Here is a 14,971-nt window from a genome sequence, read left to right as displayed (position 1 = left end):
ACGATGGCCTCGACGGGCTACCATCGCCCACCGTCGGTCTTTTCTTTGCTTTTCTTACCTCTTATCTCTCTCCTCTCTTCCTTCTCTCTTACGCTGTTTTTGCCAGTATTCTGAATCGAACATATGAAGAATACCGGTTAACCATTGGAATGGTTCGATACATTCCGAACCATTCGATTTGGGATAGTTTGGCAAACACTAACTCTCAAGTCATTCAACCCTAGAGTTGGTGCTTTTGTTCAGTTCCTTTATTGTTTAGGCTCGGTGCTGCTATGGTTGTGGGGCTGAGGTGAGCTTTCAGCCGTCCATACAGGCATGGCCTGGCCTACATACGAAAGAAGGCTCAAGTAGGCAAGAATGATTTGACAATGAACTGCTCACTATCAGAAGGAAACGGATGGTGCGAAAGTCATTAGCAGAAAGAACCTTCTAGAAAAGCTGCAAATAAAGCAACTAACTTTGAGCCTGACTCCTTCAGATCTGATAGCGCATTGCTAGTCATTTGAAGACTTGGGCTAATGTCCAAAGAGCCAGGAATGAAGTCCGAATCCTTGACCTACACAAAGGAAATTGATAGTGAATCTGTCGCCATTAGATCAGTTATAATGGTTGCGCAAATTTTCATGGCAGCTAGGATACCATCAGATCACTCTCTTTTAGAAATGCCCTTTCGACAAGAATTGCTTAGTTGTGATGTTTTAAGACTTTTATTTAGTAATTCTTGAAATCTAAGGACACCTAGTCGACCTCATCACTTGTAAAGTGGTCCTAGAGCCTATAAATAAATAACCCCTATGTAGCTCATGTTTTTTCTCATTGAATGAATTTTTGATTCTTTGATGTGCAATACTTCTCCTTCTATTGTTTGGTGGATTTTGTACAAGTCTTGGTGGGTTGTAGGGACATTGAGGTCGGGACCGGGAGTCCTTAATTGCACAAGCATTGGTGGAGTCCTTGGCATGAAGAAGCCCACTTGATGGTGAGGCAACTAGGTATCCTTAGCATAAGTAGCCATCTAGATTAGTTCTTAGTTCCTTTAGCCTATTAAATCTCTAAATTCATAAATGTTTGCTCAGTTCTGGGTGTAGAATTATTATTTTCTTGCTTAGATCTTATTGTTTCACTATTTTACTACGAAGTATATTGCTGTTGAAATCCGGCTCTTAGTCGAGATGACTGGAGTTGAGGAACAGACATATCCTTCCGAGAAAGTGACCTGCAAAATAAATTCTAGACGGAATTGGCTCTGACAAAAATTTTTCGACGTTCAAGTTAGATTTCAGAGAACAAATGAAAGAAACGTATGTGAGGCATGATACATTCAAGTTAGATTTCAGAGAACAAATGAAAAAACGTATGTGAGCATGATTACAGACCAAGCTTAGGCCTAATAAATAACAAATTTTATATAAATCCAGCCCAAAGCCCGATAACAAATGAATAGAATTGAGGCCCAAAGCCCAACCCATGATCACTCTAGCTGCCACTATTAGCAAGTATCAAATAATCTTTCTTTCTCATTTATCAAACATATTGAAAGTTATTTCTTGCAATAATTTTTTCTTTTTATAAATCTCGATAACTCTTTTTCTAGTAGTTTCCAATGGTTTCTTACATAAATAACTTCCTTTTGTGGAGTTGCCTTCGCAAATGAGAATCCTATATTTTGATGACTCCCTTTAGAAAGTTAATTTAAGCAGCAACTCACCCACATATGATCTCTTATGTGAGTAAGAAGCGGCCAAACATATCCTCTAAAGTGGTACAACTTAAATAATCAGTCAAATCTTACATTTACTATAGTTGGTTGATGACCGATTATTTTTTTTGGTGTAAACAATTTCTCTTCTCATCTTCCTTGAAAGACCTTTCAACCAAAAAAGAGGTTTTGCTTTTACCCATGCACATTGGAGCATAAATCCTTACATGGGATTGAATCTCCCCTTAAAACATCTTTAAGATACATGTATTAACATTTTTTTCTTGTATATTAAAAATAATTATCTTTCTTTATAGCATCCCCTCCACGTGTAAGAGATCGTTCTCATTGTAATGCTTCAAAATCAGGAAGCACATTGGAAGAAATAACATAACCAAATAAATTCGTAAATTATTTTTTAATTTTCCTTGAAACTGGGACCATGTGATGATCCATAGGTGTTTCCATCTTCCTAAAATTATCATGTATATTGTTCGAAAGAGCTATGACCAACTCTGGTCCCTCAACCAACTTTATTATTCCTAGAAGAGAGTAGTAAAGATTACCTATAGGAATCTGGAACTAGGAATCTACTCTTAATGTTTGGATCAACTCAGAGGGCACTGGGAACTGTGCTCTCGACAAAAGAATCTCTTCTGAAATCTTGATATAGTAACTCAATCTAAATAAATTACAAAGATCAAGAAATTACATGTATCAAAAAATATTATATAAAATTGGATAATTTACTTAATTTTCGTCACTTGTACCCTGCTCTCAGAGCTTGTTGAGAAAATAATACTTTATGAGGTGGTCACCAGCAAGAAGTTTCTCTGTGAAAACTTTTTTCAATCAATGCCAGCAGATACTTCCTATCAAACAGAGGAATGCTTCCATCGGTAGTGCCAAATATCACAAAATCTCGAGCCGGGAACAGATGTTTAGGGCCTTTCAGGAGTACCTCCATCTGAACTATACGAATAGAGAAGAAATCTCTACGTGGTTTTCACTTTCACCAACTCATGCGGATAAAAATCATGGCTGTATAGCATGCCATGAGGAGAAATAAGCCGCTGAAAAGCAAGTGAAAATCGAGCCTGGATGTGCAGGTTCAATCAGTCAGTATCAGCTAGAACAACTTATCAGAAATATTGTACTATCGTGTCACTCCAGAAATACGTTACCCATTGAAACCCTGCTAGGGCCCACCAGCATCCAGGCAAACCACAGCCTCTACTGCAAACAAGCTGATTTGAGGGAGAAAGAAGAAAAGAAGTTACTGATAGATGGAAGTCTTTCATATATTCACGTAATGCAAATGAAGAAAAGAAAGAGAACTGTGGTGTTGCTGCAAAGAGACCCTTCAATTTCTCATACTAGCAAGTAATATCAGAACAAAATACATAGGGAATCAGAGTAGAAACTGCACTAATAAAAGCATAAACCTAGATGTACATTAAACTATTATCAGTAACTTCTGTGGGTTGTGGTAATAAAACCATGAAGCAACTTTAAGTAACCCTATCCAGTAGGATTCTTCCTCGTTACATAGCCAAGAAGTGGGACACATTAGGCTTGGACTTCTAACAGGAGGGTCCATAACAATTACTAATAGGGCCCCTGGTCCCCCTCCATTCACTGAAAGAAAAGCCAACGAGGCAGATCCTATCAATCTCCTCATGACAGTCAAAAAGTGAGTCAAGAGGAGACCACATAAATGCTCAGTCTTCAGTAAACTGTGCATCTGTTCACCTATAGAGACTAGAACCATGCGGAGTGTGATAGGAATCACCTGTTAGTAATCAATGGTGTAAGGTACATCTTAGATGGGTTGTGACTTCACATGATTTCATCAGCACTGATTATGCACCCAAAATGGCTTTAATGCTTTCATTGTTTCAGAATTGGATGTTTTAGGTTTGTTGCATAAATTCACAAAATCCCTAGAATGACAAAATTTAATAAAAAGTTTTAGTAGAAAATTCCAAGTTCATGAATCTCTCCTCCCTATTCAGATTGTTCTCATGTCAATAACAAAACATACAAAATCTCAACTTCAAAATCTAAAAAAGTTCAATCAAGAAAAGATAAAATTATGCTTTTAAATTTTTAAAGCTCCAGAAGCAGCATAAGGCGTGCATCTAAATGGTTGTTATGCAAATCAAGGACATCATGCGGTGATGATAAAAAAGTTATTGACAACGATCACTATTAAATGTTCTTTTTCTTTAGCTGGCAGTATCAAAATTCTTTGTCACCCTAATAGCTTGCTCACATGCACAACATCAACCAATGCAGCAAACAACGTTAAAGTTATTATGCAATAAATTGTTAAGATTATTTTCTATTCCAATGATTCTTCAGTCAAAGGTGTCAGCAAATCAAGCTGGTAGTTCCACCAGCGAACTGGTTTAGGTCCTGCCTTCATAGTGTCCGAGGATTCATAGGGTTTGAGGAGTTAGGGGTATTTATGCAACAACCACACCCTATTATGTAGCTCATTGCCTATAAGATCTTTCTGTCAATGATGTTGCTGTTGACACTTCTTATGAATAAACATGAACAAGAAACTAAAGAATTGGAACTATAGTTGCATAATTTACATCATTAAAATACGTGTCAACCACCTCAAAATAGCTCAAAGTTATCTAAGTTTTCTCCAAATTTATAACACTTATTTAATTTCTATTAATTTTAAAAATTTTATAACAGAAATAGTTTAAATTGAAAAAAATTCTGAAAATTAAAATTGGTTAAGGGCTTTAGCAGACAACCCTAGGTACTGCATATATGTTCCCAAACAAAACAATGGCAACTACTTTGCCAATTTCAGATGCAAATTCGAGCATTTTGAAATGCACCCAAAAATACTGCAATTTTGGCATGATATGATTGCATGTGTGCATCTATAGTGTAAAATTACTACCATGTTTCCATACACAATTTTTTAAAAATTTTTAATAGTTATTTTATTTCAAAAATAATATGATTATGCCTAAAGAATAAGGGTTTTCTGCGGATTAGTCCTGAAATCTTATATATTTGCATATTAATGCTTGTCTTTTCTATATTTGTATTATAATCCTTAAAAGCTTGTAACTTGCATAGATGACAATGGAACATTCTCGTTATATTCTTCTAATGGTGTTAATTTCATATTTTTTGACATTTTCCCCTATCATTGACACTTAACCGACCTGCTAACTTGTGCCCCTTCACTATTTGTCCCCCAGTGACCAAATCTCGAGTGGTAAGTTAGCAAAATGAGTTAGAGGAAGCTGAGTCCCAAGCCTTATTTGCTATTAAGCTGAGGACACTTTTGTTCTTTTGCAATCATGGTTATCTTAACCATGATTTTCAACAAAAACTAATTGAAGGACAATTTTCCACAAACAAAGAACTTTACAAAAATTTCAAATAAATATAAGAAACACTAATATGAAAATACAAAAAATTTGCAAACATTCATAAAATAATATGAGTACATGGAAATAAAATACATCCGAAAAAAAAAATAAAAAGCATTGCAGGTTGATGCTTAACCTACAACATCAAATATGCTAATTGAAAAAAAAAATCAAGATCCGCAAAACCAATATCGATAAACCGTACTACTACATTAGTAGACTAGTGTGGTATGGTCGGTATGGTATGCAAAACATTCCGAGACAGGCTTTCAACATGTTTTTTTTATCACTTCTAGCCACAGTACCATCCGAAATAGGGCAGTACGAGTCTATACTAGGTGGCACAAGGTGGCCCTGTTTGGTTTGGACCAGCATAAATCAGTTAAGTGTATTGCAAACAGTCGAGTTAAAGTTTTACCTGAACTCAAACTTCAAGATCGCAGCGCAAGCCGACTCTCAAGATCGTTCTTGATCCTCCTCCACCCGAACAAAGCCCAAACGGTATTACACAAGATCACAGTCGAACCTTGTGTGTTTTCCACAATGGGCACACCCAAATCCACTCTTAACTCTATGCTTTTTCTCGCTAAAGGAAGAGCTCTCTGTTACAGAGGAAAAATAAGGAAAAACTTTTTCTGTTGTTATGATCTCATCTCAAAAGCCTCCTTAAAATAGACATGTTTTTTCTTGGACACTTCGCAAATAAAACCTCGTACGAAACCGCTGAACAGCTGGTAACCCCTGGATCTCATCCAGAAGGGGCGCATACCCCTGTAACTCTCCATCTTATCATAACAACCAAGGAGTGACCACATCTGAATTCAAAATTCAATTAGTTAAATCAAATATTTAACTTGGGTCAGTTCAAGATATGGGTCAGCCCATCATGGGTGCCCCATATTCTAACATCTCCCACTCACACATGATGGGATAATCTACACAAAGCTTTCTTGGATTTTCATACTGAGTGTGTCGCCATGACCGCATGGGCACTAAGTTTGGGAGCTCTTATACTAGAAATCCATCTCAGGACCAGCATAAAAGACTACAACCCTTTTATTACTCAAATCTGTTATAAATGTACCTCAAATACCTTAGATCTGTCTATATACACTCATCGTGGCATCTCTAATCCCTCATGAGTCTCTATTACTCAGAGTCTTACCACTATGATCTCTAGTATGTCTTGTATCCATGCTTATGATGCTCCTCAAAATAGCTTCATAATGGACATGTCTCAGACACAAGCACAGTGTGTATACATCGGACACGATCTTTCTTTTGCCTACATATTATTTAGATCAGAATTAGCTGCTTTCCTGACATTACTCCTTTAGGTCGCATTATCATAACCTTTGGATACATATCAAAGTAGCATACACTAACTCATCACCTCATGATACTGCCAAAGAAGGATATCAATGAAAAGATTCTATACCTTTCTGGGACTCACACAGTGATGAAGCGGGGATTCATTCACTTACTTCCCAATTACGGTCTTTAAGCGCATGCGATATGAAACACATGCTACGGTATATCTCTTATTTTATAAGAGCATATGTCGATTTTCTTTACTTTACACTGTACAGATTTTAGTCCAAGCACCCCCGACACTTGACCCGAGTTCTACCACCCGCTTCCCCTCATAGCGCCTAGAGGAGTTCTCACATCTGGCTACAGGTATTATGGATGGTGGTAATCCATAATTCGATCCATAAATTATATCTCTCTTGGATCTCATCCTGGTCTCTTACCAGGGTGACATTATAAACTTGCGTTGTATTCTTGCATATCACTGAGCGCCCTTTTTTTTTGGTTGTCATTCTCAATGCTAAGAAAATACAAAATGTCTTATCTCGGCTCGCTCCTCATAAGCGCCCAAGATGGTTGCTCGTGTGAGAAAGCCAACCTTACCAACTTGTACGACATACTACCATATTGTGTACATGTTCACTATGATATAAGAAAATAATCAATGAATAAATAAAAAATATCATATTTATTCAAACAAAAAAAATGTTCATACATCACATTCAAATATGAAAAGAAACAAGGAAACACTACTCTACAATCTATGCAATCCTAAAGATTTCACATGCTCAACAAACACATCTCTAGGGTTCACTTCGTCATGGGGTCTGCCACCATCTCATGTGTGGAGATGTACTGTAGAGTCATTAGAGTCATTTCCTTCTATGCTATCACGTCTCTCACGAAGTTATACTTTGTGCCTATGTGTTTTGTCCTGCTACGATACTTAGGGTCCTTTGTGTAGGCTATGGCTGCTTGACTGTCACAATAGAGTCTTACTCTATCTCTCCACCAATGACCCCCAAATGGCCCAAAAAATATCTCAGCCATACTGTCTCTTGCACTACAGCAGAACATGCAACAAATTCTGCTTCCATGGTCGACAATGTCCCGCATGTCTGTTTCTTGCTGCTCTAAGAAATGGTACCATTATTCAGCAAGAATACATAACTGAAAGTGGATTTGCTTTCATTCGGATCTCCACCCCAGTCAGCATCTGAGTAACCCACCAACTGCAAGTCACTCCCATGGTAACACAATCTATAATCGGCAGTGCCCCTCAAGTATCTCAAGATCCTCTCGATCGCTTGCCAATGTTTCTACCTCGGATTGGACTGATAATGGCTTACAAGACCCACTCCATAACAAATATCGGGTCGAGTGCACATCATTGCATACATCAAGCGCCCAACAGTGCTAGAATAAGAGACTTTTCTTATGGAATCTCTCTCAGATTGAGTCTTAGGATACATCTCAAGGCTTAAAGCTTCACCTTTAGCAATAGGGGTATCTATGGGCTTACAATCTTGCATCCTAAATCGCTGAAGAATCTTTTCAATGTATGATTCTTGTGATCAGGATTCGCCGTACTGAGCCAAACCGCCCGGTACGAGGCGTACCGAGCCGGACCGGTACATTATCGGTCCGGTTCAGACTTTTTTTTCAAAAAACTCCCCGAACCGCATCGAACCGCTCAGTTCGGTCGGATTCGTGTCCATACCTTCCAAAATCGGACGGTATGGATCGGTTCGATATCGGTTCGGTGTGAACCGAACCGTACCGACATCCCCACATGCAAAAAGTAGGAGGGGGGAGGGATGGGGTCGGAGAGCTTTTAAATGATTGAGAGGTGTTAGAGTTCTTTGAGAAGTCTCAGAGAACTCCCGAAGCATATGAAGGTTTCAACGAAATCGTTGAGATCTCCGAAAAATTAGAAAAAAAAAAATTCCATCAAATTGTAGGAGTGGTTCGAGGAGAGGCTGATCTTTGACCGAAAGTAAGATAATATGTTATTTTTTTAGTAAATATTTTTTTTATTTTTATTGTTAAAAATAGGATAAGAATGAGAAAGGATGAAAATAAGAGAAAATCATGTCAAAATCTTGTGATTTTGGTATGATTTAATTATATGTGATAGATCTTTGGAAGATCTACACGATGATGCCAAAATTATTAATTTTTGTTAATTATATATTTTTTAAATATTTTTAAATATTTATTTATTTAAAAATTAAAAAAATTAAATTTTAGAAAAAAAATTAGAGTTTGGGAATCATGTTTAGAATGATTCAAGCTACTTAAATCTAATTTCAAAATTTTTTTTCAAATATTTGAAATTAAAAATTATTTTTTTAATTATTTAAATTAAAAAATTTAATTATAAAATAAAAAATATATAAAAATAGTGTTATATTTTAGTTAATTTAAAAATATTATTTGAAGCATATAACATATTTATTTTGAATTTATAAGTTTTAAAATAATTATTAAAATTATTTTAAAATTATATATAATTATTTTCCTCCACGACCAACCAGTGTGGTGGCGAGGGAGATCAGGGTGGATCCAGGATAATGGACAGAAAAAAATATTCTACATAGGGTTCCAGCTGATCAGCCACAGTCTGAGGAGACACAAGGGACTCATTCATCACATGACTCGCTATCTGATACATCTTCCCAGAGATTCGAGCGAGAGATGTATAGACGATCCTCCCGGCAGCCAGCAAGAAGGCATCCATCCTCCCAATCACAGGAAACTCAGTCACAAAGGGGCATAAGGGGGAAAAGAAAAAGACAGTTGTACGTGCACCACTCTCGAGAGTACAGGAGCTATCTGGTTCATATACGGACACTAAGGAGAGTGATGATGATACTGGTAGTAGTAGCCATCGATCTGATGATCAGGGAGGAACTGGAAGACAGGAGACCACCGTTTATAAGACAGCCACAGGGTGATATTCGATTCACCGGTGAGTCTCAGTTTACGCATGTCACATAGGATAGAGATCATGGTGGATGAGTCGGCAGAGATCGTGGGGAGCCGATTTCATATAGACGACGGACTCCTAGAGGTCGTCCAGCACATGATGCAGCTGCGGACGATCTTGCACGTGGAGTAGGATCCATAGATGTATCTGGATCATCCTCGCATTATGGATCCTATTATCTACAGCCATCTTATGATCCATATGCATATGGTGCATCCGAGGCATCATTTTCTAGTGGTTACTACCCTATGCAGCCTGGAGCATCTTACGGATCAGATTTTACTACTGGCATATTTGGATGGGCTTCTCCATAACTGTACCATCATCTCGAGGATACTTTTCAGAGTCAGAATTTTAGCGAGATATTTGAGATGTCTTACAATCCAGAGAGGATGCCTTATGGGATGATGAATATTCGAGAGTACGGTGCAGCTTGGCTAGAGGGTTGGACTGATATCTCTTCAGACTATGTTGATGATCCAGATATCTACGAGCGTCACAGACACTCGACAAGAAATTAAATGCAGAGTACATCTTAAGGTTCGTATATCAGTTATTGCATTTGTACTTAAATATTTAGATACATTTTAATGCGTATTTTATATATTTTTTCTTTAGTTTTAAGATGACATAGTTGAAATATAATGTAAATAAATATATGTATCTGGATCATCCTCGCATTATGGATCCTATTATCTACAGCCATCTTATGATCCATATGCATATGGTGCATCCGAGGCATCATTTTCTAGTGGTTACTACCCTATGCAGCCTGGAGCATCTTACGGATCATATTTTACTACTGGCATATTTGGATGGGCTTCTCCATAACTGTACCATCATCTCGAGGATACTTTTCAGAGTCAGAATTTTAGCGAGATATTTGAGATGTCTTACAATCCAGAGAGGATGCCTTATGGGATGATGAATATTCGAGAGTACGGTGCAGCTTGGCTAGAGGGTTGGACTGATATCTCTTCAGACTATGTTGATGATCCAGATATCTACGAGCGTCACAGACACTCGACAAGAAATTAAATGCAGAGTACATCTTAAGGTTCGTATATCAGTTATTGCACTTTGTACTTAAATATTTAGATACATTTTAATGCGTATTTTATATATTTTTTCTTTAGTTTTAAGATGACATAGTTGAAATATAATGTAAATAAATATATGTTTAAAATTTTGGATCAAGAGTCTTTGTACCGCAACCTAACTCCAAATTAAATCCAAATATGTCAATAATATGTAATATAATGCCATATTGAGGTTTATTTATCAATTATTAACTTCAAAAATCCAAAAAAAAAATTAAAAATCAAAAAAAATATTTTATACCGATATCGGACCGGTATGCCTAGGCGTACCGGTGTCGGTACGATACGGTACCGATAACGTACCATATCGATCTGGCACTAGCATGCCGTCCGGTACCAGTACAGCGAACCTTGCTTGTGACAAAGCGATTAGGTTCTTGGAGCAATCCCTTTGGATTTTAACTTCAAGAATGAATTGTCTCATCCATATCTTTCATCTCGAAATTCAAGGACAGCCAACTCTTAATGGCATTCACAAAAAATAGACTACTTCCGGCTAATAGTATATCATCCACGTAAAGGGATAATATGACAAAATCTTTCTCAGACCGCTTCATATATACACAGTGGTCCTCTTCGATCATCCAAAAGTCATAAGAGAAATAGCTCGATGAAACCTCAAATACTACTGTTTAGATGATTGTTTAAGTCCGTAAATGGATCTCCGGAGTCTGCAGACTTTGCGCTCCTGATCTTTCTCAATGAAACCGAATGGCTGCTCCATATAGATTTCTTCATTTGGTTCTCTATTGAGAAATACAATCTTTACATCCATCTGATGTAACTCCAGTCCAACATGACAACTATAGTCAGAATGAGTCTAATAAAAGTGAATCTCACAACAGGTGAAAAAGTATGCTCATAATCAATACCTTCCTGTTGTGTGTATCCCTTAGCTACGAAGCGAGCCTTGTATCTTTCAACAGAACCATCTGTCTTCCTTTAATTTTGAGAACCCACTAGTTCCCAATTGCCTTTCGGCCTGATGGAAGGTCAACCAAGTCCCAGACATGGTTAATCCTCATAGACTCCATCTCCTTTTCCATTGCCTTCATCCATTTATCCTTAGTAGGGCATGAGAGAGCCTCTTGAAATGAACTCGGCTCCTCATCATCTCCTGGAGTAACCATTAATGCTTCCCCTTCGATCTCGAAATGACGTCGGAAAATATTACCTCGGCTACTATGCAATTGTCTCTTGAGGACTCAAATATCCTCCCACTCGGATTAGCAGGTGGAGGTACAACTATTTGTTCCTCACTTCTTTGGTTCTCATCATTTACCTGCTGATCTGCAATCTCATAAAATGACACAGCTCTATCAACATCACCCCTACTAGGAAATTCATTTTCTAAAAATGTGGCATCATGTGACTCAAGCTCTATTACACTTCCATCTTCATTCTCACCAATGAAGACATAGCCCTTTGAGTGTTCTGAAAATCTGATAAATATGCACTTCTTGCCCTTAGGGCCCAACTTTCCATACATATGAGAAGGATCATGCATATAAGTTGTCGACCCCCAGGGTCGCAGTACACTCAAATCCGACTTTCTACCCATCCATAGTTCATAGAGTGTGGAAGTAACAAACTTAGAGGGCACGCGGTTAAGTACATAGACCGCAGTCATCAAAGCATCTCTCCAATGAGAAATGGGCAAGTTGGCCTACACCATCATCGACCTAACCATCTCGAGCAAAGTCCTATTCCTTCGCTCTGCAACTCCATTCTGTTGTGGAGTGCTAGGGATTGTCAATTGTCTTACGATTCCCTTTTCATCACATAGATCTTGAATTGATCTGATAAATACTCACATCCACGATCAGTTCTCAAAACCTTAATCCTTTGATCCAATTGATTCTCAACCAAACTCAAGAATTGTCTGAAGCATTCTAAAGCTTCTGACTTATGGGAGATCAAATAAATATGACCGTAATGAGTATAATCATCAATAAAAATGATGAAATATAAGGCTCCATGCCTTGCCCTCACACTCATTGGACCACATATGTCAGAATGAACTAATTGCAATGGAAAGTCAGCTCTGGTTCCTTTCTCAAATGATTTTCTAGTTGCTTTACCTGCTAGACAATGTTGGCAAACAGACATCTCTATTTTTGTCAAGGACCCTAATAGTCCTGATTTTGCCAAACTATTCATTCTCTCTGGACCCACATGTCTAAGCCTAGCATGCCAAACATTCACACCAAAAAAATTATTCGAGACAGAAGATAAAGCAAAACATTGATTATTTGAAATATAACTATTATTAAAAATTGTCCAATACAAAGAAACCATCTAAAAGAAAATCAGAACTAACAAGTCTAGTCCCTAAAACAATCTCAACTAAATTATTGTGGAAATTGACATTGAGACCTAATCTAAAAAGAGAGACAACTGAAACTAAATTCCGCCAAATCTCTAGAACGTATAAAACGTCATGTAGTAGGGTTCGTCCACCATGCAACTCTAGCTTGCATGTTCCGATCCCTTTCATTTCAAGACTCACATTGTTTCCTACATAAAGCCATCTGCTCCTGGAAGGCAGCCGGCAGTACTCAACGAATGCTCCTCTGTCTCTTGCTATGTGGTCTGTTGCTCCTGAATCAACAATCCACAAAGAATTAGCATTAGCCATTAATGCAATGCTAGAAACATAAAGAAAATGAGGATGCTCATAGCATAGTGTTACCTTGTTCTTCTCTGGGCAATCCCAAGCAAAATGACCTAACTTGTGGCAGCAGTAACACTCCACTTTGGTCATATCTTTCTTTTCACCATGCTTCCCTCTCTTCTTAACGTCAGGTCTAGCCTTCTCAATAGGCTTCCCAGATCCCTTCTTTTTCCAGCTCTTCTTGTTCCAGGGCTTCTTACCCTTGCCCTTCTGCTTCGAATTTCCAGCAGTCTTAGCCATGAAAGCCTGATCAAATGTCTTAGCAGCCTCCCGATGCTCATCCTCAAGAACAAGATAATGTTCTATATCAACAAAGGTCCTAACTGACTCATTATGAGTCATGTTGACCTTCATGTACTCCCAGCTGGCAGATAAGGATCTAATCACAGCTTGCACCTGCTACTCATCTAAGAGGTTGTGACTAGCTAATTTCAGCTTCCTAATCATGTTTGACGTCTCTCTCAAATGCTACCTCATCGGAACATTAGGGCGCAACCTGTAAATGTCAAACTTGATGGTCAACCTCTAAGTTTGGTAGCAGAAGTGCCCCCGAACTTATCCTTCAGTGCAATCCACATGACCTGAGCCATCTTATAAGACTCAAATTCGCACATAAGATCATCAACCACGCTGCTCAGCAATGTAATGCGAGCAATGCTGTTTTTCTTTTTTCAGGCTAGAAAAGCCTCATGATCTCTCATGCTGTGGCATCTTTCCATGTTCCGGCTCAAGCATCACATGGTTCAGCGTCTCCAAAACATCCTGTTCCTTAAGGATGTACTGAACCTTACGGTGCCAAATATCATAATTGTCACCATCCAGCTTATCGCCCTTATTGAGCTCTTCAATGATGTTCTTCGAAGCCATATCTGCACACAGGAATAGCACAGATCAACATATACACAATATTATATTTTGCTGCAGATTGCAATTAGATTAACAATGGTATCCAATTAAGTTCACGATTGAAAGTCAACGTTTGTCTACCCTCATCACATGAAACTTAACTACATCATTCCTCTAATTCAATCATGCGCACAACATAGTTCTTGAATGAGCCTTCAATCTACCAAATTAAGAAATCCCACTCGGGCAAAGAAGTCAATATGGTCTTTAAACGAGCTCCTCGTCTACTAGTTTAAGTACTCCCACTGGGATAAACATGCATCACATAAAACATGCAATAAATAGTATCATGCTATCATATAAATAGGAAAATTAACATCTATCATGCATGTATCTCATATTTGATCTAGTATGAAAAATAAGTCATAATACTTATTTATTTTCGTGTTTATCCAAAAAAAATTACATGCAGCCAAAAAATATCCAAAAGAAGAAAAAAATTGATTTGAACAAGGCCTGTAAAGACAGGCCCAGCCCCAAGCGAGCCCGTGTGCAGGCACAACCCGGCCCAAGCACGGGCACAACCCAAAATGCATGCTGGCACAAGCAGGCTTAGTGCGGGTGTGACCCAGAACGCGCGCGCCCCGCACGGCCCGCGCAACATCTATGCGGTCCACGCATGGCCGTGGACCGGAGGGGTGTTTCCCCTCTGGTTTCTTGCAATCCACGATGGACCAAAATCATTTCAAGGCCATTCCTCACGGTCTATGCACAGTTTCGCATGGATCGGGTGGTTTTGGGCGCCGCAGGAGATCGCAGGCGCAAAACACCGGATCTGCTCCATCAAGCTCCATGAAGCTCTCTAGTGCCTCCACTGCATGTCGGCGGTCTCACCACCTCAGGCACCGGCTGTCCGAAAGGCGGCCAATCGTGTGGCTGATCGCG

At 38.5% G+C, this 14,971-nt stretch overlaps 1 protein-coding gene across 10 annotated transcripts in view; it reads right to left on the bottom strand.

The window, feature by feature from the left end:
* Window positions 1-2,351: 2,351 nt before the first annotated feature.
* Window positions 2,352-14,971, bottom strand: part of LOC105033277 (protein DETOXIFICATION 46, chloroplastic) — a 137,525-nt gene continuing 124,905 nt past the window's right edge. For 2 of the 10 annotated variants that reach the window (XM_073246279.1, XM_073246277.1), the window contains 2 exons: window positions 2,884-2,946; window positions 2,352-2,796 (listed from right to left, as the gene is read on the bottom strand). In XM_073246279.1, the coding sequence (XP_073102380.1) occupies window positions 2,695-2,796; window positions 2,884-2,946 (165 nt within the window). In that variant the 3' untranslated portion in view covers window positions 2,352-2,694. Of the gene's footprint in view, window positions 2,797-2,882; window positions 2,947-13,015; window positions 13,108-13,198; window positions 14,050-14,971 lie in introns of those variants that run through there. The other 8 variants (XR_012135686.1, XR_012135688.1, XR_012135682.1 and 5 more) reach the window with 7 other exon arrangements.

The sequence above is a fragment of the Elaeis guineensis genome, chromosome 12 (assembly GCF_000442705.2).
Source record: "Elaeis guineensis isolate ETL-2024a chromosome 12, EG11, whole genome shotgun sequence".
Lineage (NCBI taxonomy): Eukaryota > Viridiplantae > Streptophyta > Magnoliopsida > Arecales > Arecaceae > Elaeis > Elaeis guineensis.
Note: the sequence above shows the minus strand (reverse complement) of the source record. Positions and strands in the feature narration are given on the sequence as shown.